This window comes from Aotus nancymaae, unplaced genomic scaffold (genome assembly GCF_030222135.1).
Source record: "Aotus nancymaae isolate 86718 unplaced genomic scaffold, 86718_ANA_hifiasm-v0.15.2.pri h1tg000008l, whole genome shotgun sequence".
Classification (NCBI taxonomy): domain Eukaryota; kingdom Metazoa; phylum Chordata; class Mammalia; order Primates; family Aotidae; genus Aotus; species Aotus nancymaae.
Window position 1 is genome coordinate 49,930,610 of NW_026988419.1, and position 26,778 is coordinate 49,957,387.

The following is a 26,778-nucleotide window of genomic DNA, read 5'->3' on the forward strand; positions in this document are numbered from 1 at the left end:
CAAATTGGATAAACAGTCAAGACCCATTCGGTGTGCTATATTCAGGAGACCCATCTCACGTGCAAAGATACACATCAGTTCAAAATAAAAGGATGGAGGAAGATTTACCAAGCAAATAGAGAGCAAAACAAAAGCAGGGGTTGGAATCCTAGTCTCTGATAAAACAGACTTTAAACCAACAAAGATCAAAAGAGACCAAAAACGGCATTACACAATGATAAAGGGATCAATGCAACAAGAAGAGCTAACTATGCTAAATATATATGCACACAACACAGGAGCACCTGATACATAAAACAAGTTCTTAATGACCTACAAAGAGACTTAGACTCCCACACAATAACAGTGGGAGACTTTAAAACTCCACTATCAATATTAAACAGATCAATGAAACAGAAAATTAACAAGGATATCCAGGACTTGAACTCAGATCTGGACCAAGTGGACCTAATAGACATCTATAGAACTCTCAAACCCAAAACCACAGAATATACATTCTTCTCAGCATCACATCACACTTATTCTAAAACTGACCACAAAACTGGAAGTAAACCACTTCTCAGCAAATGCAAAAGAACAGAAATCATAACAGTCTCTCAGAACACAGTGTAATCTAATTAGAACTCAGGATTAAGAAACTCACTCAAATTGAACAACTACATGGAAACTGAACGACCTGCTCCTGAATGACTACTGGATAAATAATGAAATGAAGGCAGAAATAAAGATGTTCTTCGAAACCAATGAGAACGAAGACACAATTTACCAAAATCTCTGGGACACATTTAAAGCAGTGTCTAGAGGGAAATTTATAGCACTAAATGCCCACATGAGAAGTGAGGAAAGATCTAAAATTGACATCCTAATGTCAAGATTAAAAGAACTAGAGGATCAAGATCAAACAAATTCAAAAGCTAGCAGAAGACAAGAAATAATTAAGATCAGAGCAGAACTGAAGGAGAGAGACACAAAAAAACCTTCAGAAAAAAGAAAACAATGAATCCAGGAGCTGGTCTTTTGAAAAGATCAACAAAATAGATCACTAGCCAGACTAATAAAGTAGAAAAGAGAGAACAATCAAATAGATGAAATAAAAAAAGATAAAGGGGACATCACTACCTATCCCACAGAAATATAAACTTTATTAGAGAATACTACAAACACCTCTATGCAAAAAACTAGTAAATACAGAAGAAATGGATAAATTCCTGGACACTTACATCCTCCCAAGACTAAACGAGGAAGAAGCTGAATCCCTGAATAGACCAATAACAAGGTCTGAAATTGAGGCAGCAAATAGCCTACCAACCAAAAAAAAAGTCTAGGACCAGATGGGTTCACAGCCAAATTTTACCAGAGGTACAAAGAAGAGCTTGTACCATTCCTTCTGAAACTATTCCAAACAATACAAAAAGAGGGAATCCTCCCTAACTCATTTTATGAGAACAACATCATCCTGATACCAAAACCTGGTAGAGACACGACTAAAAAAGAAAATTTCAGGCCAATATCCATGATGAACATTGATGTGAAAATCCTCAATAAAATACTGGTAAACCAAATCCAACAGTGCATCAAAAACCTTACCCATCACAATCAAGTCGGTTTCATCCCCGGGATGCAAGGCTGGTTTGACATATGTTTATCTATAAATGTAATCCATTGCATAAACAGAATCAAAGACAAAAACATCTATGATTATCTCAATAGATGCAGAGAAGGCCTTCAACAAAATTCAACAGCCCTTTATGCTAAAAACTTAATAAACTACGTATTGATGGAAAGTATCTAAAAATAATAAGAGCTGTTTATGACAAACCCACAGTCAATATAATATTGAATGAGCAAAAACTGGAAGCATTCCCTTTGAAAACTGGCACAAGACAAGGATGCCCTTCCTCACCACCCTATTCAACATAGTATTTGAAGTTCTGGTCAAGGCAATCAGGCAAGAGAAAGAAATAAAGGGTATTCAATTAGGAAAAGAGGAAGTCAAATTGTCTATATTTGCAGATGACATGACTGTATATTTAGAAGACCCCATAGGCTCAGCCCAAAAACTTAAGCTGATAAGCAAATTCAGCAAAATCTCAGGATTCAAAATCGATGTGTAAAAATCACAAGCATTCCTATACACCAATAATAGACAAACAGAGAGTCAAATCATGAGTGAACTCCCATTCACAATTGCTACAAAGAGAATAAAATATGTAGGAATACAACTAACAAGGGATGTGAAGGACCTCTTCAAGGAGAACTCCAAACCACTGCTCAAAGAAATAAGAGAGGACACAAACAAATGGAAAAACATTCCATGCTCATGGTTAGGAAGAATCAGTATCAGGAAAATGGCCATACTGCCTAAAGTAATTTATAGATTCAATGCTATCCCCATCAAGCTACCATTGATTTTCCTCACAGAATTGGAAAAAAACACTTTAAATTCCACATGGAACCAGAAAAGAGCCGGCATAGCCAAGACAATCCTAAACTAAAAAAACAAAGCTGGAGGCATCACACTACCTGGCTTTAAACTATACTACAAGGCTGCAATAATCAAAACAGCATGGTACTAGTACCAAAACAGAGATATAGACCAATGGAACAGAACAGAGGCCTCAGAAATAATGCCGCACATCTACAACCATCTGATCTTTGACAAACCTGATAAAAACAAGCAATGGGGAAAGGATTTCCTATTTAAGAAATGTTGTTGGGAAAAATGGCTAGCCATATGCAGAAAACTGAAACTGGATCCCTTCCTTACACCTTATGCAAAAATTAACTCCCGACCGATTAAAGATGTAAACATAAGACCTAACACCATGAAAACCCTAGAAGAACACCTAGGCAATACCATTCAGGACATAGGCATGGGCAAGGACTTCATGACTAAAACACCAAAATGGCAACAAGAGTTTTAGATGAGATTGGACTTGTATTGGTTTTATAAAATCTTACGTCCACAACTTACCAAATTCTCTTCTTTCCAGTGTTATGATTTCAGGATCATCATCATAAATACCTAATTATAAAAGTACATAAAAATTTTAAAAAAATCAAAACTTCACCATGAAAATAAATTGCCACATAAAAATAGATTACTCGTTTTAGTCATCAAAAAAATCAAACTACTATTTTAAATCTCAAACTTGGAGAATATGCAACAATTAAAGTGAAAAAAATGTAAATAAGACTATCAGTATCTTTAGAGTGATCTAAAGAGACTAGAATTCTGATATGGACTCTAATAGGTGTGTATGTGGGAGTTCCTAATATTCAAATAATTTCACCTCCATAAAAAATTTCTATTTTTTTTTAAACTTTTTATTTAAAAATAATTATGGATTCAGGAAGGTGCAAAAATATAGACTCTTTGTGCACTTTTCACTTACTTTCCTCTAATGGTGACATGTTATATAGCTATAGTACAATATCAAAAACCAGGAAACTGAGAGTGGTACACTGTTAACTAGACCATAGACCTCATTCAATTTTCAGATTATATGGTTTTTAACACATGGCTATCACCTTAGAGTATCTTCTACTGCTAAACGGCTTAAAATATTTTGCAGAGGCAGACACAAATTATAGTATAAAATTATAGTAAAAAAGTAGTAAATGTAACTTTTTACCCTAATAATTAAAATTAACTAGAAAATTTCTCATTACTATATAAAATATTCAAATAATATTAATGATGCATAGGGACCTGGGGTCAGCAAACTTTTTCTGTAGAGACCATCAGTAAATGTATTAGGCTTTGTGAGATAAATGATTTCTGTCACAACTTCTTGACTCTGATCTCAAAGTGAGAAAGAAGTCATATATATTATGTAAACAAGTGAACGCAACTGCATTGTAATAAAACTTTATTTATAAAAGCAAATGGCAAGCCAGATTTGGTCTATGAAATGCAATCTGCTAACAGCTGATATAGACTATCAAGGTTTAGGGAATACACTTGAAAATACTATTTTGAAAAGAAAATGAGTCTTGAGAAGCAAATCCTCCTGATATGAATTTAAAATACTTTACTTAGTCTAATACAGAAGCATATTCAATTCTTAGCTTGCATGTGAGGCTAATAATTAATGACTAGGAGAAATACTGGGTCTCTGAACATACCTTCCTGCCTTGATACCTGTGTGCTTACTGTCTCTCCTCCTTGGTTCCTTTACCTTGTTTCCTCCTTACACCTTATTTTTTCCTTCATATTTTAGAAAAAATCACCTTTCGTCCTTCCTTCTCATATGAAACCTTTATTGGTAATGTTTCGGGGTACGGACCTTAATGTCAACGGAAGGCCAACACACCTTAAAACATCAATAAGGGTTCCATAAGAGAAGGAAAGCGTTTCTGTTGAAGAGATCATTATTAAACTTAAAGGAAAATTTAGCCTTTCTTGGAAAATATGATGTTCTAAAATATAGTGAAATTAGTATTATTCAATACCTAAAAAATACTGAAAGAAATATTTAACTACTTCTAATGCAAATATATAGTCATGCATTTTATTGATGGCAACACATTCTGAGAAATGTGTTTTTAGGGAATTTTGTTATTGCAAAAACATCAGAGTGTACTTACACAAACCTAGATAGTATAACTTACTACACACCTATGGTACAAACCTGTACAGCCTGTTACTGCTGAATACTGCAGGCAATTGTAACACAATGGTATGTATCTTTGTAACTCAACATATAAAAGGTACAGTAAAAATATGGTATTATAATTTCAAGGGACCAGTGTCCTACATACAGTCAGTTGTTAAATGAAATGTCATCATTATAGAGTCCATGAATGCATATTTTTTTATTAAACAGCAATCCTTATTTTAAAAGTATTAATAAGATTTGACCAATACAACTTCATCTCTGTATAGATCACCTCTGTATACCGACTTGCCTTTTAAATTTCACTCCCATGGTAAATTAAAAAAAGAAAGTCAAAGTGATACATATTAAATATATAAGCTAAGTGGTGAGACAAAATTTGCTTTTCTTTTACTCAGATAAAAAACATTTCATAAGTAATACTGTATTACCTTACCAAAATCATAACGATAATAGTTCCAGCTTTCATACTGGCCACCTTGATTATCCTCAAGTCCCTTTTCTCCATATTTGTCATACTTTTTCCGTAGATCTTCGTCTTTGAGTACTTCATATGCTCTATTTATTTTTAAAAAATCACCATGTGCATTTGGGTTATTCTGTTAAAAAATATTAGATATAATACAATTATTTCAGATACACAATCTAAGTTTCTTCAGAACATATACATAGGTTTAATTAATCTAGTAATTTCTGGGAGACCACATACCAACATTAGGAGGGGTGATATAACATGACATGAGTTACCATGGGTTGAAATGAAATATTTTCTAAGAAAGTAATATTAAAAAAAAAAAAAGAGTAAGAAAAGCAATGAAATAATTGACTCTTCAAAAGGTTGACAGATGTTACCAGATGATGTAAGTTATTCTTCCTAAAAAATGCAGCTGAGTTTTAAGCCTGTTGAAACCTTAATTTCATAAATACTTATCACTACTATAACAATTACAAATCAATAAATTTGTAGGTTATTTTTCTATTTGTGGCAAAATCAACTTATTAATTGAAAAAAGGATGTGCTCCAATCTATCAGATAATTACATAAAAACTGGTATCAGAAAATAACCCAAAACTGATCCCAGCACTTTGGGAAGCCAAGGAGGGTGGATCATTTGAGGTTAGGAGTTCGAGACCAGCCTGGCCAACATGGTGAAGCTGTTTCTACTAAAAATAAAAAAAATTAGCTGGGCAGTAGTGATGCATGCCTGTGATCCCAGCCTGTGATCCCAGCTACTCAGGAGGTGGAGGCAGGGGAATCGCTTGAGTTAGGGAGGTGGAAGTTGCAGAGATCCAAGATGGTGTCACTGCACTCCAGTCTGGGCAAGACAGTGAGACCCATTCTCAGCAAAACAAAACAAAACAATCCAAAATTGGATTGGAAATGTTTCTTCCTTGTTATTGTGTTTCATAAAATGTGTTCCTGAAGGATGCTTTCATTTAAATAATACTTGGGTGGCAGAAGATCTACCATCTTTCATATGGAAACTTTAAACAAATAAAAGTCTTAAATAGAATGCAGATCTCAAGAAAAGATAGTCCACTAAACAAATGTTTTAAAGAAGTATTGTCTCTCTTGCTCAGCTTTATGCACTGAAATAAAATAATCCTATTTTAAAACTTCTACTTAGAAAAAATTATACTATGATTTCTCCTTGTTAAAGATGAACACTAAATCTCATTAACAAATAATCAAATCAATTTTAAAAACCATAAAAATTAAAATGAATTTAGTTTTGAAAGATTTACATTATTGGATATACAAATATTTATGACTGAAATTATATTCAGCTGCTCTCAAGTATTTACAAAACTTTCTAACTCTGGTTTGTGGACTTGTGCATGGGAAAACAGTGAAAGTTAAAACATGCTATTATTAGCTATTATTTACATTTTTAGCAAGTCATACCCTGAGTTTTAAAGAAATATTTTTTTGTTACTGTTCTAAAATACTTGATCTTAACCTATTTTACTAAGAAAACTACTTCAACTATTTCACAGATATTATAGTTTGTTTGCGGGTTAACGTCTTTAATACAATTGTTAGAAATTCATTTACAAATTAAGAGGGAACTGAAATTTTTGCAACTGACATTCCTTCACAGGATTCTAAATAAACCAGAACATTTTGCTGTTTTTGTTTCTAGCATATAAGTTGAATTATAATTTTGACATATAATTATTCTTAAGCATTTGATAATTTAAAACAATTTAAGCAAATATCAAAATGTACCAAAAATACAACCAAATATTTTGAAAACAAATGTTTACCTACCGGGTTTTTATCAGGATGCAACTTCAATGCCAACTTCTTGAAAGCTTGTCTTATTTCTCTACTGCTTGCAGTTTTGGATACTCCAAGCAAACTGTAAAAATCCTGATCTGTGCCCACTAAAAGGGCCATATACACTATCAGAAAACAGAGAATGATCCTTTTCAAGTCTCTGATATAGTCATCTTGATTTAACCAGACTCCCATTCTCTTTCTTATGCAAGTTCTGATTTAAGTGAACATTAAGATTCAATGCTGGTTCCAGTTGATGTAATATGCAAATTTAAGAACTTCTGTCCACATAACTTCAAGGGTGAATCAAGCATCACAAATTTGTTCCCAAAAATGTTAATCTAAGAAAGGAAAGCAGGCAGTTAAAATACATTTTGAACTAAACAATAATAGCACAATTTATTTATCAAAGAACATCGTCAGCAATACAATTTCCTTTAAATGGCAAATCGGTGTGAATGCCCCACGCTCTATTTTTCAGTTTCTTACATCCATGTAGCTAGATTGGTGAAATCACTGAAGATAGCAGATACAAGGTCATGAGTGTTAGTAGCTAGCTAGAATACACACACTCAGCAATTTAAACATTGAGAAAAGACCTGAGGAGCATCAGAACATAAAGGTGGCAATAAGCTATATACCTTTCCTCTGTCTACCCAGTTTTAGCGTTGCCTTTTATACCTCTTCCTTTCAGCTACTTCTCTACCTCCTAAAGCTGTCTAATTTTCATTTTCAACAGGATTCACTTGTTTGAGAAGGACTAGAAAGAAACATAGGGTTCTTTACTTTTCATATAACCCTACCAAAAATGGCAGAGAAGTATACTGTTTTAATGGACAATCTACACAGCAGTCCATCTTTTTCCGGGAGTTTTCTCAGAAGGTGCTTATATTGAATTTAAGTAGAGACCATTTTCTAAAATAGTAGAATAATAATTGTAAGTTAACAGTGTAATTTTATTGCAAAGTTGATGTTTGGTGTAAGCAAAAACAAAAAGAGAAGGGAATCGGTTAGACATGCTCTCTGCAGAGCAAAAACAATCATTACTTCATCATACCATATTTCAACTGCTATATCTTAGTTCCAAAGATCCGTAATGCTTTGAAAAATCTAACTCTCCTTGCACCTCAGTTTCTCCTTTTTTCATTTAATCCTGAATGTCTATTTTAAAATTTTTCTCCTTACCTGTGAACGGTCTTCAGGTCATTTCTAATATTTCCTTTTCATTCCACAAAAATATACCTTTGAAAAATACAATGATGCAGAGATTAACAAGTATCCAAGTAAGAAAACCATCAGAAAAAGAGAGGACACAGTCTCAATCAACACTTTGGGTAAGCTGTTCCTAGCTCAGGGGTTGTTCTCAGCGTGGGTGTGGCCGAACTGCCCGTGGCCCGTGCAACGCGGCAGGTGGAAGCGCCAGGTAAAGGCAAGGCGAAACCTTTCGCGTTGCCATCACGGCAGAGTGGGACAGGGGAGGGGAAAGATGGAGACACGGGGGAACAGGGCTGTCAAGTGTTGCTGGTGTCTGAAGTCTCAGGCCGGACTGAGGGAGAAGGGATCCTAAGTAACTGAGAGGGAACAGCAGGGCAGAGGAAGTGTGGTGTGGAAAACAGGGAGGAGGAAGACGGGGAGCAAGAATACAATACTCAGGTCGTAGGAGCGCAGAGGAAGGGAGGTTCAGGCGCACAGCCATTCCGCCCCTCCCTGACAGAGGGCCCAGGCCACCACCGGCTCCAGCAAAGCTCTGGTCCCGGGCCCATGCCCACCTTGCCAGCGCGGGGTCGCTTCCTGTAGCTACTCTCCCATCCTGAAACCCTGGCGGCCGTTCCCGCCTGGCCGAGCCCAAGCACCGCCTGCGGGAGAGTAACACACGCACTCTCCGACTGCCCGGCCACCGCGCACGGTTTGGTGAAGGTCCAGTCACACCGGCGACTACTAACGCGCCGCCGGCACCGGTCGGCTCCTCACGCGCCGGTCTCCACAGCAAGCCGGGGCGGAGCCTGGCGCGGAGCATTGTGGGAAAGGCGTGGAGGACGCTGCCTGGGAGACTCGTTGCGGGCCTAGAGACCGCGGCGGCAGGGTAGAGAGGGCGGTGTAGGTTTAGGTTGACGTGGCCGTGTGCGCGGGATCCGGCTCCGGCTCCGGCTCCAACCCGGACCTTGGGGACGTGCCGCGGCCAAGAAGTCCGCGCCCACTCACCAATGCGGCTGGCGCCTGCCGCGGGCAGGGAGTGTGAACGGCGAAGCCCGCCTCTTCCTGCTTCCGTTGCTAGGGTGACGGGGAAACCTGGAGGGCGGGTTTTGGAGTTGAGTTCCCGGAGACTCTTTCAAAAGGAAGGCGGAGCTTTGGAGGATTTGTCTGGGTGATGGTTGGGTGAGGCCGAAAGGCGAAGTTTGGCGGAGAAAAGGGAACTTTCCTGAAGAGACACTGATTGCAATATCAGGCTAGATGACTGAAGAGGCAGTAGGAAACTTGAAGGAAATTAGAATATTTACAATTTTGTGTGAGCGTGTGTATCAACAAACATTTGAGACTTCCACAGTATTTCCTGACTTCTGAGTCATACAAGCTAGAAACTGGGGAGTTATCCGTGTTCGCCTCTCTTACCGTTACATCCTACTGCTATGGTACAGAAACTGCATTTTGACCCACAGCAATATAACAATTGAAGTGGTTATATTTACTACATTTTCTATATTTAAAAGAGAAAACATCATGCCTAGAGGATAGCTGCGTGTAACATCAGCCCTAACATGAAATAAGTTGTGATTGGTAACAGTTTCGGGGGAGTAAATCAAGTGTCAGCTTCTAAAAACTTGGAAGACTATACAGGATTATGGCTAAGCTAATTAAGTGGTAGGAAAGAAGAGGAAGTAGAATGAATAAAGGCAAAAATATTAGAAGCAGCCAGATGTAATAGTAGATAGTATGTCTCAGGACCTGGTCTAAGCACACATGTGGTAACTCATTTAATCCGCCAAATAATCTTACAAGATAGTGGCTGTTATGCCCATTTCCCATTGGAAGAAACTGAGGCAACTATCTGAGAGCTGGGATTCACACCTAAGCAACCTGGCTTCAGAGACTATCATGTTAAACATTACGACACACTGTAACGAGCAAAATCTTAAATTGAAAAACAAACAAAACTGGAAAATTAAGCAGGGACCAGATTACAGACAGGTTTTTATGCCAAGATGAAGACATAGATGAGGAAGCTTTTAAAAAAGAGACTGAGATTGTAAGAACACCTTACTCTAGGGCTTCACTGTTTCCAAAATACAACATACAGCAAATTTGTTCTAAAATTTCCCATTAAAAAAAAATATGTAGGCCAGGCGCAGTGGCTCACACCTGTAATCCCAGCACTTTGGGAGGCCGAGGCGGGTGGATCACCTCAGATGAGGAGTTCAAGACTGGCCTGGCCAACATGGCAAAACACTGTCTCTACTCAAACTACAAAAATTCACCGGTTGTGGTGGCAGGCACCTATAATCTCAGCTACTCAGGAGGGTGAGGCAGGAGAATTGCTTGAACCTGGCGGGTGGAGATTGCAGTGATCATGCCACTGCAAACCAGCCTGGAGACAGAGTGAGACTCCGTTTCAAAAAAAAAAAAAAAAAAAAAAAAAAAGCACAGAGCTTGTATTCCAGCAAAACTGACTGGGAGATCAGCCTGTACAACATAGTGAAACCCTGTCTCTACTAACAATACAAAAATTATCTGGGAGTGGTAGTGTGTGCCTGTGATCCTAGCTACTTGGGAGGTTGAGGTGGGAGGATCACTTGAACCTGGAGGGAAGAGGTTGCAGTGAGCCAAGACTGCTCGACAGCACTCCGGCTTGGGTGACAGAGCCAGATCTTGTTTCAAAAAAAAAATCTAATTGTCTCCTAACTGATATAAATTATTATTTACAGTTTGTTTGATTAAAGATCACAGACTGAAAAAAAAACTGACTGAAACAATGTTAACAAGATCAACTTTATTCAGTGTTTAGATAATGCATGCATTTTATGTAAACACTTATTTAAATAATACAAATAAAATGTAAGGAAGACAGCTAAATTTGGGGCTCTAGATTCTAGGTTTCTCTTAAAGAAACAAATTTATAGAATTTAATTTGTAGAATTAAGATTAAAATTGTGAGAAAAACGTTAGCATGCATAAACAGTAATAATTTATTCATATGACTTTTTTTTTTTTTAATGGAGTTTCACTCTCTTGCCCAAGCTGGAATACAGTGGCAGGATCTTGGCTCACTGCAACCTCTGCCTCCCAGGTTTAAGCAATTCTCTTGTCTCAGCCTCCCAAGTAACTGGGATTACAGGCATGTACCACCACACCTGGCTATTGTTTGGGTTTTTGGTAGAGACAGGGTTTCACCATATTTCCAGACTGGTCTCAAACTTCTGACCTCAAGTGATCTGCCCGCCTTGGCCTCCCAAAGTGCTGATATTACAGGCCTGAGCCACCTCACCTGGCCTATTCATGACTATTTATTGGACACAAAATATGCCAAGCAGGCTGCTGCTTTTGGTGAAGGACCCGAAGATGAATAATAACAGGTTCTCTACCCTTAGGAGTGTGCATTCTAGTGACAGAGAGGAGAAATGCACACAGAAGCTGGTATGTGATGCTCTTAATAAGCACAATGAATTAATATAAAGGGTCAGAGAAAATAAAGACACATTGTCTTATTTTTCATAATTATAAAAGCCATGAAAAAGGTATTTTGCATAGAAAACATAAAGAATATTGAATCAAAGCAATACTTTTAAAAGCTATTTTCTAATTACTTAGAACTCTATTAAATTTATCACATACCATCTTAATAATTTTTGCTCTGAGTCAATCTAAACTCTTTATTAGAGAAGTGGCTAGCATTGCTCCTCCTCTCCCATAGATATGATTGGGTTAAATTCAAATCTTTTTCTGTTAGAAATGAAATGAATAAATAGGTAACAGTTAAAATATATCAGTTTGGATTTGTGCAAATTATCACTGTCTTTTTTGTGATCGTTCAGATAGGAAAATCACACAAAGTTCTTTCTGAAAGAATAACCATTACTTTTTAAGATTTCAAGTTATAATGGCATTTAGAGATGAAAGTTAATGATCTGAACCTGTTCATGTACTTAGCTGATTGTTAAAATGGAACTCAACCAACCAAATTGGTCTAGATAGCCTAATGAAAGCAAGATAAAATTTCTTTCAGGAGGGGGTATGGGTAAATAATCAAGTTATATATTTAATTATACATAAAAATTCTACTTGTGGATTGATTTTTATTTCAAATAACTCTTCAATCTCCAGTGGCAATTTATTTTGAAGTTTCTGTTAGACCAATTTCAATTTACATTCCAGAAGAAAATGCCTATCTTTACTTATTAATTTTCACAGCCCTTGAAAGGTCAGTGATTCTCCATGCTAAAAGATCTCTGACTAATGTAGAGCATACAGTTATGAGTGTAGGCAATGGTTAGAAATTCCAATTCTGATCAGGTTGCTGAATGACATAAGGGAAAAGGGGAAGAATCCTAAAAGAGCTAAGCAGGACCCAGCTCCCGGTTTGGGTGAAATTTATGCCTCCATTTTACAAAAATAAAGAATGTTAAACATGTTTTATAGTCCTGACGCTCTGAAGGCAAAATCTAAAGAAGAAAAAATGTCATAAAGGGAATTGAAAGGCACCTTCTCCTCATGTAGCCTGGGATCTAATCAGGCCAGGCTGGGAATCCCAACTCTGCCAATTAGCTGTGTCGTCTTGGACAAATCATTCCACTTTTCTAAACCTAGTTTTCCTCATCCATTAAATGGGTCAATTCTTCTTCTACAATTTCAGAGAAGCCGGAGGATTCAAAATAAAAGACATAAAGCACCTAATAGAAATTAAGGCATAATACAGACCATCCATAAATAATAGGGTTCCAGCTCTGGTCACTTCTTGTGGCCATGTTTACAGGAATGTGAAATTATGGAAGAAAACTCAGTTCCGGCCAGGCACGATGGCTCACGTCTGTGATCCCAGCACTTTGGGAAGCTGAGGTGGGCGGATCACCTGAGGTTAAGAGTTTGAGACCAGCCTGGCCAACATAGTGAAACCCTGTCTCTACTATAAAAACAAAAAATTAGCCAAGCGTGGTGGCAGGCACCGGTAATGCCAGCTACTCAGGAGGCTGAGGCAGGAGAATTGCTTGAACCCGGGAGGTGGAGGTTGCAGTGAGCTGAAATCACGGCACTGCACTCCAGCCTGGGTGACAAAGAGAGACTCGGTCTCAAAAAAACAACAACAACAAAAACAAGGAGACGATCCAAGATGGCCGCTTAGGAGGAAGTCAGGATTGCAGCTCCGAGAGAAGGCGCAGAGGGTGAGTGGACGCTGCATTTCCAGACGGATTTTTACTGCCCACAGACCAGGAGATTCACAGGAGGAGAAGCCCTGGGGGTGGGGGCAGTGGCTTCTTATGCAGAGCGAGAGAGACAGAGTTCCCTCTGAGCCAGCAAGAGGAGCTGAAGCAGGGAGTCAAGCCAGGAGACCCCGGGCAAGGGCGCGCCACGAATGTCAGAGCTGCTGCTTCGGCTGACGCAGTGGCACACAGGGCAGCGAATTTTAACTGCCCACAGACCAGGAGATTCACAGGCAGAGAAACTCCATGGGTTCCCAGCGCCGTTGGTTGGACCGGAGCAGCCGCTTGGCCTGCACCGGGGGCAGGGAGCAGCGGCTCCTTGAGCAAAGTGAACGAGACTGTGTCCCCTCTGGGCCAGCAAGGGGAGCTGAGGCAAGGAGGCAAGCCAAGACATTCCCAGGCAAAGAGGGCACCACTGGAAACACGGCTGAACCCGGGAAGGTCCAGCACTGTGGGGGAGGGGCGTCTTCCATCGGGAAACACCCTGCAGTTCCCGGGGCAATTTCCGTAACCAAGACAACCCGCCACTACAGAGACTCCATCACTACAGGGGCGGGCCAGCATAGCGGAAGCAGTTCTTTTTTTCTTTTTTTTTTTTTTGAGACAGAGTTTCGCTCTTGTTACCCAGGCTGGAGTGCAATGGCACGATCTCGGCTCACTGCAACCTCCGCCTCCTGGATTCAGGCAATTCTCCTGTCTCAGCCTCCTGAGTAGCTGGGATTACAGGCACGCGCCACCATGCCCAGCTAATTTTTTGTATTTTTTTTTAGTAGAGATGGGGTTTCATCATGTTGACCAGGATGGTCTCTATTTCTTGACCTCGTGATCCACCCGCCTCGGCCTCCCAAAGTGCTGGAATTACAAGCATGAGCCACTGCGCCCGGCCCAGCTGAAGCAGTTCTAACTACACCCATATAAACAGGACTGCAGGGAAGCTCACACGGAAGCTGGGCGGAGCCCACAGCAGCTCAGCGAAGCCCCTGCAGGCTGAGTGTGACTAGACTGCCACCCTGTGGGCAGGGAAAATGGTAGTAACACAGCTGAAAAGCATAAAGCCCTAACTCCTTGGGCCAGAACACCTGGGGGGAAGAAAAGGGGGTTTATGAGTTCAGCTGCTGCAGACTTAAAATTACCGAAATCAGAAAGACAGCAACTACAAAGTCGATAGGCGGATAAATCCACAAAGATGGGAAGAAACCAGCGCAAAAAGGATGAAAACACCCTAAACCAGAACACCTCTCCTCCTACAAGGGAGCATAACTCCTCACCAGCACAGGAACAAGACTGGATGGAGAATAAGTGTGATGAAATGACAGAATCAGCTTTCAGAAAATGGATAATAAGAAACTTCTGTGAGCTAAAAGAACATGTTCTAACCCAATGCAAAGAAACCAAGAACCTTGAAAAAAGACTTGATGAAATGCTAACGAGAATGGACAACTTAGAGAGGAATATGAGTGAATTGATGGAGCTGAAAAACACAACACGAGAACTTCGCGAAGCATGCACAAGTTTCAACAGCCGAATTGACCAAGCAGAAGAAAGGATATCAGAAGTCGAAGATCAACTCAATGAAATAAAACGAGAAGGGAAGATTAGAGAAAACAAGGTAAAAAGGAATGAACAGAGTCAACAAGAAATATGGGACTATGTGAAAAGACCCAATCTACGTTTGATAGGTGTACCTAAACATGACGAAGAGAATGCATTCAAGCTGGAAAATACTCTTCAGGATATTATCCAGCAAAACTTCCCCAACCTAGCAAGGCAGGCCAATATTCAAGTCCAGGAAATACAGAGAACACCACAAAGATATTCCTCTAGAAGAGCAACCCCAAGGCACATAATCATCAGATTCACCAGGGTTGAAATGAAGGAGAAAATACTAAGGGCAGCCAGAGAGAAAGGTCGGGTTACCCACAAAGGGAAACCCATCAGACTCACAGCAGATCTCTCAGCAGAAACCCTACAGGCCAGAATAGAGTGGGGGACAATATTCAACATCCTTAAAGAAAAGAACTTTCAACCCAGAATTTCATATCCAGCCAAACTAAGCTTCATAAGTGAAGGAAAAATAAAATCCTTTGTGAACAAGCAAGTACTCACAGATTTTATCACCACCAGACCAGCTTTACAAGAGCTCCTGAAGGAGACACTACACATAGAAAAAAACAACCAGCACCAGCCACTCCAAAAACGCACGAAATGGTAAAGAGCATCAAGACAATGAAGAATCTGCATCAACCAATGGGCAAAACAGCCAGCTAGCATCAAAATGACAGGATCAAATTCACACATAACAATATTAACCCTAAATGTAAATGGACTAAATGCCCCAATCAAAAGACACAGACTGGCAAATTGGATAAAAAGCCAAAACCCATCAGTGTGCTGTATCCAGGAAACCCACCTCACATGCAAGGATACACAAAGACTCAAAATAAAGGGATGGAGGAAGATTTACCAAGCAAATGGAGAGCAAAAAAAGCAGGAGTTGCAATTCTCATCTCTGATAAAATAGACTTTAAAGCAACAAAGATCAAAAGAGACAAAGAAGGACATTACATAATGGTAAAAGGATCAATGCAACAAGAAGAGCTAACGATCCTAAATATATATGCACCTAATACAGGAGCACCCAGATACATAAGGCAAGTTCTTAAAGACTTACAAAGAGAAATAGACTCCCACACATTAATAGTGGGAGACTTCAACACACCATTGTCAATATTAGATCAACGAGACAGAAAATTAATAAGGATATCCAAGGCTTGAATGCAGACCTGGAACAAGCAAACCTAATAGACATTTACAGAACTCTCCAGCCCAAATCCACAGAATATACATTTTTCTCAGTACCACATCACACCTACTCTAAAATTGACCACATAATTGGAAGTAAATCACTCCTCAGCAAATGCAAAAGAATGGAAACCATAACAAACAGTCTCTCAGACCACAGTGCAATCAAGTTAGAACTCAGAATTCAGAAGCCAACCCAGAACCGCACAGCCTCATGGAAATTGGACAACTTTCTCCTGAATGTTGACTGGATAAACACTGAAATGAAGGCAGAAATAAAGATGTTCTTCGAAACCAACGAGAATGAAGACACCACATACCAGAATCTCTGGGACACATTTAAAGCAGTCTCTAGAGGAGAATATATAGCAATAAGTGCCCACATGAGAAGAAAGGAGAGAACTAAAATTGACATCCTATCATCAAAATTGAAAGAGCTAGAGGAGCAAGATCAAAAAAACTCAAAACCTAGCAGAAGACAAGAAATAACTAAGATCAAAGCAGAAATGAAGGAGATAGAGACACGAAAAACCCTACAAAAAATCAATAAATCCAGGAGCTGGTTTTTTGAAAAGATCAACAAAATAGACAGACCACTAGCCAGACTAATAAAAAAGAAAAGAGAGAATAACCAAATAGATGCAATAAAAAATGATAAAGGGGATATCACCACAGATGCCACAGAAATTCAAACCATCATCAGAGATTATTACAAACAACTCTATGCACATAAATTAGAAAACCTGGAAGAAATGGATAAATTCCTGGACAGTAGCCTCCTCCCATACCTAAACCAGGAAGAAGTCGAAACCCTGAATAGACCAATAACAAGGTCTGAAGTCGAGGCAGCAATTAAGAGCCTATCACCCAAAAAAAGCTCAGGCCCAGATGGTTTCACAGCCGAATTCTACCAGACATACAAAGAGGAACTGGTACCATTCCTACTGACACTATTCCAAATAATCCAAAAAGAGGGAATCCTTCCCAAATCATTTTATGAGACCAACATCATCCTAATACCAAAACCCGGCAGAGACTCAACAAGAAAAGAAAACTACAGGCCAATATCCATGATGAACATAGATGCAAAAATCTTCAATAAAATACTGGCAAGCCGATTACAACAGCACATCAAAAAGCTTATCCACCATGATCAAGTAGGATTCATCCCGGGGATGCAAGGCTGGTTCAATATACGCAAGTCTATAAATGTAATTCACCACATAAACAGAACCAAAAACAAAAACCACATGATTATCTCAATTGATGCAGAGAAGGCCTTCAACAAAATTCAACAGCTCTTTATGCTAAAAACTCTCAATAAACTAGGTATCGACGGAACGTATCTCAAAATAATAAAAGCTATTTATGACAAACCGACAGCCAATATCATACTGAATGGGCAAAAACTGGAAGTATTCCCTTTGAAATCTGGCACTAGACAAGGATGCCTCTCTCACCACTCCTATTCAATATAGTACTGGAAGTTCTAGCCAGAGCAATCAGGCAAGAAAAAGAAATAAAGGGTATTCAATTAGGAAAGGAGGAAGTCAAATTGTCTCTATTTGCAGACGACATGATTGTATATCTAGAAGACCCTATCACCTCAGCCCAAAATCTCCTGAAACTGATAAGCAACTTCAGCAAAGTCTCAGGATACAAAATCAATGTGCAAAAATCACAAGCATTCCTATACACCAATAATAGACTTAAAGAGAGCCAAATCAAGAACGAACTGCCATTCACAATTGCTACAAAGAGAATAAAATACCTAGGAATACAACTAACAAGGAACGTAAAGGACCTCTTCAAGGAGAACTACAAATCACTGCTCAACGAAATAAGAGAGGACACAAACAGATGGAGAAACATTCCATGTTCATGGTTAGGAAGAATTAATATCGTGAAAATGGCCATACTGTCCAAAGTAATTTACAGATTCAACGCTATCCCCATCAAGCTACCAATGACCTTCCTCACAGAACTGGAAAAAACCACCTTAAACTTCATATGGAACCAAAAGAGAGCCCGCATAGCCAAGTCAATTCTAAGCAAAAAGAACAAAGCGGGAGGCATCACACTACCAGACATCAAACTATACTACAAGGCTACAGTAATCAAAACAGCATGGTACTGGTACCAAAACAGAGATATAGACCAATGGAACAGAACAGAGGAGTCGGAGGCGACACAACATATCTACAACCACCTGATCTTTGACAAACCTGAAAAAAACAATCAATGGGGAAAGGATTCCCTGTTCAATAAGTGGTGTTGGGAAAACTGGCTAGCCATATGCAGAAAGCAGAAACTGGACCCCTTCCTGACACCTTACACTAAAATTGACTCCAGATGGATTAAAGACTTAAACATAAGACGTAACACCATAAAAACACTAGAAGGAAACCTAGGCAAAACCATTCAGGACATAGGCGTAGGCAAGGACTTTATGACCAAAACACCAAAAGCATTGGCAACAAAAGCCAAAATAGACAAATGGGACCTAATCAAACTCCACAGCTTTTGCACGACAAAAGAAACAGTCAATAGAGTGAATTGGCAACCAACAGAATGGGAAAAAATTTTTGCAGCCTACCCGTCTGACAAAGGGCTGATATCCAGAATTTACAATGAACTAAAAAAGATTTACAAGAAAAAAACAAACAAGCCCATTCAAAAATGGGTGAAGGATATGAACAGATACTTTACAAAAGAAGACACACATGAGGCCAACAAACATATGAAAAAGTGCTCATCATCACTGGTCATTAGAGAAATGCAAATCAAAACTACATTGAGATACCATCTCACGCCAGTTAGAATGGCGATCATTAAAAAATCTGGAGAAAACAGATGCTGGAGAGGATGTGGAGAAATAGGAACACTTTTACACTGTTGGTGGGAGTGTAAATTAGTTCAACCACTGTGGAAAACAGTGTGGCGATTCCTCAAGGACCTAGAAATAGAAATTCCATTTGACCCAGCAATCCCATTACTGGGCATATATCCAAAGGATTATAAATCGTTCTACTATAAGGACACATGCACACGAATGTTCATTGCAGCACAGTTTACAATAGCAAAGACCTGAAACCAGCCCAAATGCCCATCGATGATAGACTGGACAGGAAAAATGTGGCACATATACACCATGGAATATTATGCAGCCATTAAAAACGAGGAGTTCACATCCTTCGTAGGGACATGGATGAACCTGGAAAACATCATTCTCAGCAAACTGACACAAGAACACAAAATCAAACACCACATGTTCTCACTTATAGGCGGGTGTTGAACAAGGAGAACACATGGACACAGGGAGGGGAGCACTATACACGGGGGTCTGTTGGGGGGAAGGGGGATAGTGGGGGGGTGGGGTGTTGGGGAGGGATAGCATGGGGAGAAATGCCAGATATAGGTGAAGGTGAGGGAGGCAGCAAATCATACTGCCACGTGTGCACCTGTGCAACAACCTTGCATGTTATTCACATGTACCCCAAAACCTAAAATGCAATAAAAAATAAAAAATAAAAAAAAAACAAAAAAAACTAAAAAAAACTAAATCTTGAGCCGGGCGTGGTGGCTCACACCTGTAATCCCAGCACTTTGAGAGGCCGAGGCAGGTGGATCACTTGAGGTCAGGAGTTCAAGACCGGGCTGACCAACATGGAGAAACCCCGTCTCTACTAAAAATACAAAATTAGTTGAGTGTGGTGATGCATGCCTGTAATCCCAGCTACTTGGGAGGCTGAGGCAGGAGAAAAGCTTGAATCCAGGAGGTGGAGGTTGCGGTGAGCCGAGGTTGCACCATTGCACTCCAGCCTGGGCAACAAGAGTGAAACGCTGTCTCAAAGGAACACCCTCCCCCCCAAAAAAACTAAATCTTAAATGGAATTAGATTTCAATATCTTCATAAATTACTTAATTAAAATGTTTAATATTATATTGAAATGCTGCCCCATTGTACTATTAAGATAAAATAAATTCTAAAGACAAAATGTATTTTAAGTGACACATTTTCTGAAAAATAATTCTGTCATGAATTTATTGTTTAACTTTTCTTAGCATTGCTATTGTCGACATCTAGATGTATTGAACTAAAAGGTAGACACCGGCAAAAAGAATTGGAGTCAGCTGGGCATGGGCTCACATCTGTAATCCCAGCACTTTGGGAGGCTGAGGCAAGTGAATCACGAAGTCAGGAGATTGAGACCATTTTGGCCAACATGGTGAAAACCTGTCTCTATTAAAATACAAAAAATTATCCAAGCATGGTTGTGCACTCCTGTAGTCCCAGCTACTTGGGAGGTTGAGGCAGGGGTATCGCTTGAACCCAGAAGGCAGAGATTGCAGTGAGCCGAGATTGTGCCACTGCACTCCAGCCTGGCAACAGAGAGAGACTCTGTCTCAAAATAAAATAAAATGAATTAAACAAAAACAAGAAGTGGAGTCACATTTCTTACCTCTGTGCTTTGCTACCCCTTTGTGTTTCATAAGAGGTACAAAAACACAAGAGATTCATGGAACATTGTCTTTCGACACTTATACCTTTTGGTAATAACATATTTATTCTGATTAATTTTTAATGACTCACATGTTCAGATGAAGACAATATCAAAACTTGAAATTTTAAGGTCCGCCTGATACATTGATTACAAAGTCATCAATCTGAAACAATCAATATTATAGAAGTCATCATAGTGGCTTAGGCAATGATATGTCTAGAATGGCATGTGGCTCATTCTATAATGGCACATCTCCATTAATATTTGGTAGCAACTGGATTGCCACGAAAACATATGAGGACTCTTTTTCTGTCATACTGTCATTCTTTTACATCAGGAAAATTACTCTGCTGTTTTCTAAGAGTTAATCCTGGAGTGACCTGAGTAGCAGAATGCCAAATCCGTGAGTCACTTGATAATGACTGGACATGCACATGACAGTATGACATGGATGGTGCCTTAGAATGGGGATTCTCAGTCTCAGGTAGGAAGACATGATAGGCCACATTCTTATTACAAATTAAAAGGAAGATCAAAAATTGCTGATAGAATTGAGAAGATTTAAAGAGGCATATGGTGTAAGTTTAGACCAACTAAAGTGGAAATGTTAACAGAAGGACCTGGCAGACATCATACAGAGGCAGCTTGTTATGAATGCTGCTCAGCTTACTTTCTCAGAGAATCCAGAAGTCACTACAATAGTTTTTACTAATGGCTGGTCAGCCTGCTTCAGGGAAGGCTGCCCACACTTGTCTTTTTGATGGTTTCCAGCCAATCAGCTTACTCAAAGAAAAGTAAAACAAAACACACTGCTCTCAGATAGTCTAGTGTGTTTTTTTCTACCCTGTCTCTTTCTTTTTATAAATGCTGTTTTTGTTATATTTGTTGACAACTGTTTAATGACTGACTCTCTTTTATGTGAATAACCTTTTCTGTGAATACTAACTAAAGGTTTCTGAGTTATTGTCAACAGTCCAAATTCATGATATCTTATACTTTGGTGAAAAGTAATTGCAGTTTTTGCATTAAAAGTTATGGTAAAGTAATACTATTTTAAGGTGCATACATGCTGTTTTGTGAAGTAATATGTGTTTATACAAAGACATTAATAAATTGATATTAATTTTTTAATGTGTATTTTCTCAAACAATAGGTAACACTGGGAACTTATAACTATTCAAGTGTTCAACTAGTCAGCATTTTAAAAATACCTACTATATTCTTAGCATAGTCACTGAAGAAAACTTGTTAGGGATCCATGAAAAATATATTTAAAAATAATTGGCAAGTATGCTATTTAGCATGAAAAATGATTAGTTTGGACACTTAATGCTCTAGCAATTTAGAGGAGAGGTTTAGCAGGCAGAATTCGAGGTGAAGTAAGGGGAAGATTGCTGGGTATATGGTCACTAAGAAAGGAGAGGGCATTTTAGAAAGTCACAGCCACCAGAGCAAAGCTGCAAATGATGCTAGTAAGGAAGAGTCAGGAAATGCACCTATCAGGAAATTTGGGTTGGTTTAGTTTGAGTGCTGGCCACTCCAAAGTATGATCCATAGACTAGCAGCATAGCCATCACCTGGGAGCTTATTAGAACTAGCACGGCAGGGTGAAGTGGCTCATTCCTGTAAGACCAGCACTTTGGGAGGCAGAGGTGGGCGGATCACTTGAGGTCAGGAATTTGAGACCAACCCAGCCAATGTGGTGAAACTCCCGCCTTTACTAAAAACACAAAAATTAGCTGGGCTTGGTGGCGCACACCTGAAATCCCAGCTACTCGGGAGGCTGAGGCAGGAGAATCAGTTGAACCCAGGAGGTGGAGGTTGCAGTGAGCCGAGATCACGCCACTCCACTCCAGCCAGGGTGACAGAGCAAGACTCCATTGACCACCCCCTCTCCCAAAAAAGAAATAGTATCTCAGGTTCCACCATAGTCCTACTGAATTAAAACCTCCACATCAACAAGATTTCTCAGGTGATTCTTAGTATGTTAAAGCTTGAGAAACATTGGTAGGTGATTAGTTTCCCAAATACTGGTCACCAAACCAGAACCATTTTAGCTAAATAAGAATGTCTAGAGAGCTTGTTAAAAATAGTCTTTGGTACCCTTCACTAAAGATTTTAATCCAATTGGTCTGAAATCCAGGAATAGCAACAAGATCCCCCAGGTGATTGTGATTTATCATTGCCATAGGCCTAGGGCAATCTATCCCAACTTTGACTTGATCTAGTTCTAGATAAATGATTCTCAACCTTCACTGCACATGATAATAGCTTGGAGAGCTTTTAAAAGCTATTGATAGCTGAGCCTCACAGCTGCAGGCCTTGGGGCAGCAGGAGCTGCAGAGCTGGCTGCTAAGAAGGGCTGTGGCAGGAGCAGGCAGCTGACACAAAGGCTTGTGCCCAGAGAATAAAGCCGTATTTCACCTGCCTGCAGCCCCCTGAGTGTTCTTTCAACTACCCGCCACTCATCCATCAACTCCCCTCGGACCTCAGCTTAGGCTCGAACCTGACACCTCTCTTCCCTTTCCTCCATTTGCAGAGTGTCTAGGGGTGTGCATGTTTGTGTGGCTTATAGTTACTCATGGTGACCTCTCCATTTTTTTTTTTTTTGCCTTTTTTTCTGTCTCATGCTAGTCTCCACTGAAGTGAAGTTGATCGGTCTGGTCTAGTCTTGCAGAGGTGTGCTTATAACACTCATATGTAAGTGCCCTCTAACTAAGTCCATGGTTTCATTTGTCACTGTTGTGATGTGCCTGCTCCTGTCTCCTGTCTTGACTGCAGATTTCTAGTTGTCTAGCATCCTTCTCAGCACCTCTACAAATCCCATGTCTCTGAGCCCTTGGGAACCATAAGTCAGCTGTGGAGAATCAGTGCTTTTTCAAGCCACTCATATACTCGCTGCTCTCTGATCATGGACTAATACCTCTCAGCTGTGCTACATTGAGAAGGACAGAGCAGTCTCCCAGATACTTTTGGATTCCTTCTCCACCCATTTAGGAATCTCTTTTCCCTTTGACTGAAGTCCAGGGGTTGGTAAGCATGTTGCATCTTCTTCAGCACCATCCCTCTTCCCTCCTTCAGTCTTTTCCCTTAGCATACTCTAATATCTCTGGTGGGACTTCCCTTGAGATTATATCTCAAGTATTCTTTACACTATGGCTTCTAATAAAGCCCTATTTCTAGATCCCAAGAGTTTACTTTTCATTTGAAAGAAAGAGATTTTGGAACTTCCAAAACTGCAACCCAAAATGAGAGATTTTGTAAGTTGAACATTGACATTGTTCTGTCTTTTCCAGATACAACAATTCTAATCCTTCTGTGACAGAATGTCTTCAGTTTTGACTGTTGACTCACAAAGCCTGTAATATTTACAGTCTGGCCCTTTACAGAAAATGATTGTTGACTTCAGATGTACAGAAAGGAATCTAAAAATTTTGGACTCCCAAGACTTCAAACAAGAATGATTTGTTACATAGGTACTGTGGTCCCCCTACACTCAACTGAATCCTCTGATGACACCCAGAGGATACTCCCTTGGAAAGCAATGAGAAACACATTAGTGAGGGGAACACCCACACCTGGAAGAGCAATGCGGTGGCTCTCATCTGTATGTCATATATGATGGTGGGAAATACCACCATTGTGATGGGTTCCCTGATTCCAATAGGGAGGATGGGACCCTGAAAGAGCAGAGGCCAATGGACAATACTTCACTGCTAAAGATAAAGCATCCATATTTATTATAAAGGCCAGAAGATTCTGATTACTGTAAAGGTAATCAGACTATTTTTATTTGCAGGAATTTTTGGCAGTGAGTAATTGACCATGTCGTTACCAGAAATGAAAACTACGAGCAGCCTGCTAAAACGTTGCCTAATTCATAAAACAGAAACTGCAGGTCTGTGGCTAAAAGCTTGACTTGAGCCACCTAGTGGAGAGTGATAGATTTCTACCTAGTTTTTAGGCCTAAACCAGTTCACAGAGTTAGAACTCCTTGATTGAAGGGGAGGCCAGGTTCTTCTGAAGACGGATGTAGTATATAATGTAAAATTTCCCCTGATTCTTCCCCAAAGGGTGACTTACTTGTATGACTGTGCACTGGAACAAAGGAAATACCCAGACCGTGACTGCATTGAGAAAAAAGAAATACTCAGCTTTTTCAGATATTCCTAGACACTTAAATATCAACTGATGCTATTCCTGGGCACCCAAAACCCGCTATAGTGTACCAGTCAAATGAGAGCTTATGGTGGCCAGGTGATAGACAGAGGCTTAGACAGAGGTAGAAGTTAGCTGGTTCCCTGGTTCCTGAATGCAGAGTTGGACTAGACATACTTGGCAATTGGCAAAGTCTCTGCTTCTTGCTACCTTGTCAAGCTTTACCCCTTTGAGTGTGTTATTGTCTATGATTTTTTGAAAAATGTAGTAATCTTTAATTAATTAAGCCAAATTTATGTGTGCCGATTAATTTAAGCATGTACATTTTTTTGGTGGGGATGGTATTTTAAAATTTAATTTTAAGTTCTGGTATACATGTGCAGGACGTGCAGGTTTGTTACATAGGTAACCATGTGCCATGGTGGTTTGCTGCACCTATCAACCCATCACCTAGGAATTAAGCGTTGCATGCATTAGCTATTTATCCTGATGCTGTCCCTCCCTGCTGACAGGCCCCAGTGTATGTTGTTCACCTCCCTGTGTCCAAGTGTTCTTATTGTTCAGCTCCCATTTATAAGTGAGGACATGTGGTGTTTGCTTTTCTGTTCCTGTGTTAGTTTGCTGAGGATAATGACTTCTAGCTCCATCCATGTTCCTGCAAAGGACATACTTTCATTCCTTTTTACGTCTGCATGGTTTCCATGAGGTATATGTACCACATTTTCTTTATTCAGTTTATCATCAATGGGCTTTTGAGTTGATTCTATGTCTTTGCTATTGTAAATAGTGCTGTAGTGAACATATGTGTGGATGTATCTTTATAATAGAATGATTTATATTCCTCTGGGTATGTACCCAGTAATGGAATTGCTGGATCAAATGATATTTCTGGTTCTAGATCTTTGAGGAATCGTCACACTGTCTTTCACAATGGTTGAACTAATTTACATTCCCACCAACGGTGTAAAAGTATTTCTACTTCTCCACAGCCTCATAAGCATCTGTTATTTCTTGACTTTTTAATAATTGCCATTCTGACTGGTGTGAGATGATATCTCATTGTGGTTTTGATTTGCAGTTCTCTAATAATCAGTGATGTTAAACTTTTTTTCATATGGTTGTTAGTCACATAAATGTCTTGTCAGAAGTGTCTGTTCATGTCCTTTGCCTACTTTTTGATGGGATTTTTTTTCTTGTAAATTTGTTTAAATTCCTTATAGATTCTGGATATTACGCCTTTGTCACATGGGTAGATTGCAAAAATTTTCTCCCATTCTGTAGGTTGCCTTTTCACTCTGATGATAGTTTCTTTTGCTGTGCAGAAGCTCTTTAGTTTAATTAGATCCCATTTGTCAATTTTTGTTTTTGTAAGCGTGTACATTTTTTATGACAAGAAAATTTATACTTCTGAAGTCTTTTTTACTGAAAAATTAAAAGAAAAAAGTCTAGTTTATTGTAGTATTTTATCAATTTTCCATATGTTTATAATTTTTCACAACAAAATGGTTTGGAAAAAAATAGTTTGATTTGACTAAAATTTTTCAAGAAAACTGTTTATAAACTTCAAAAGAAGATGTCCTAACAACTCCCCTTGACAACAACTATTTTGTATTTTGAGTTTACTTTTTTTTAGAAAAATGATTGTGCTACATGCCATTATTGTAATATGTATGGTTTTAAACCCAAGAATCAAAAGAGATACTATTATTTGACTTATGTATCTCATTAGAATAATTTCAAAACAGAAATCACCTTGGCTAGCGTTTTTTGATATTATGAAGCCTTTGATAGTTTTGATCCAGAGGTTCCATGGATCCAAGTGCATTAATTACTTAGAACTCATTTTAGGATAAGAATACTTCTTTCTACCAGACACCTGGTTATTTAGATGGGCAGTGGTGTCTTTCTGTTAAATGTTAAAGTCAATCACATTCTCTCCTTCCTTACTCTTCAAACCCAATTGTATTTGGTACTTATCATTTCATGCCAAATGCACGTCATTG

At 39.2% G+C, this 26,778-nt stretch overlaps 1 protein-coding gene across 1 annotated transcript in view; it reads right to left on the reverse strand.

The window, feature by feature from the left end:
• DNAJC10 (DnaJ heat shock protein family (Hsp40) member C10) overlaps window positions 1-7,220 on the reverse strand; it is a 49,236-nt gene extending 42,016 nt beyond the window's left edge. Inside the window, exons 1-3 of the mRNA XM_012468612.3 lie at window positions 6,892-7,220; window positions 5,056-5,218; window positions 2,975-3,025 (exon numbers count right to left, since the gene is read on the reverse strand). Of these exons, the coding sequence (XP_012324035.2) occupies window positions 2,975-3,025; window positions 5,056-5,218; window positions 6,892-7,095 (418 nt within the window). The 5' untranslated portion in view covers window positions 7,096-7,220. The remainder of the gene's footprint in view (window positions 1-2,974; window positions 3,026-5,055; window positions 5,219-6,891) is intronic.
• Window positions 7,221-26,778: the final 19,558 nt, after the last annotated feature.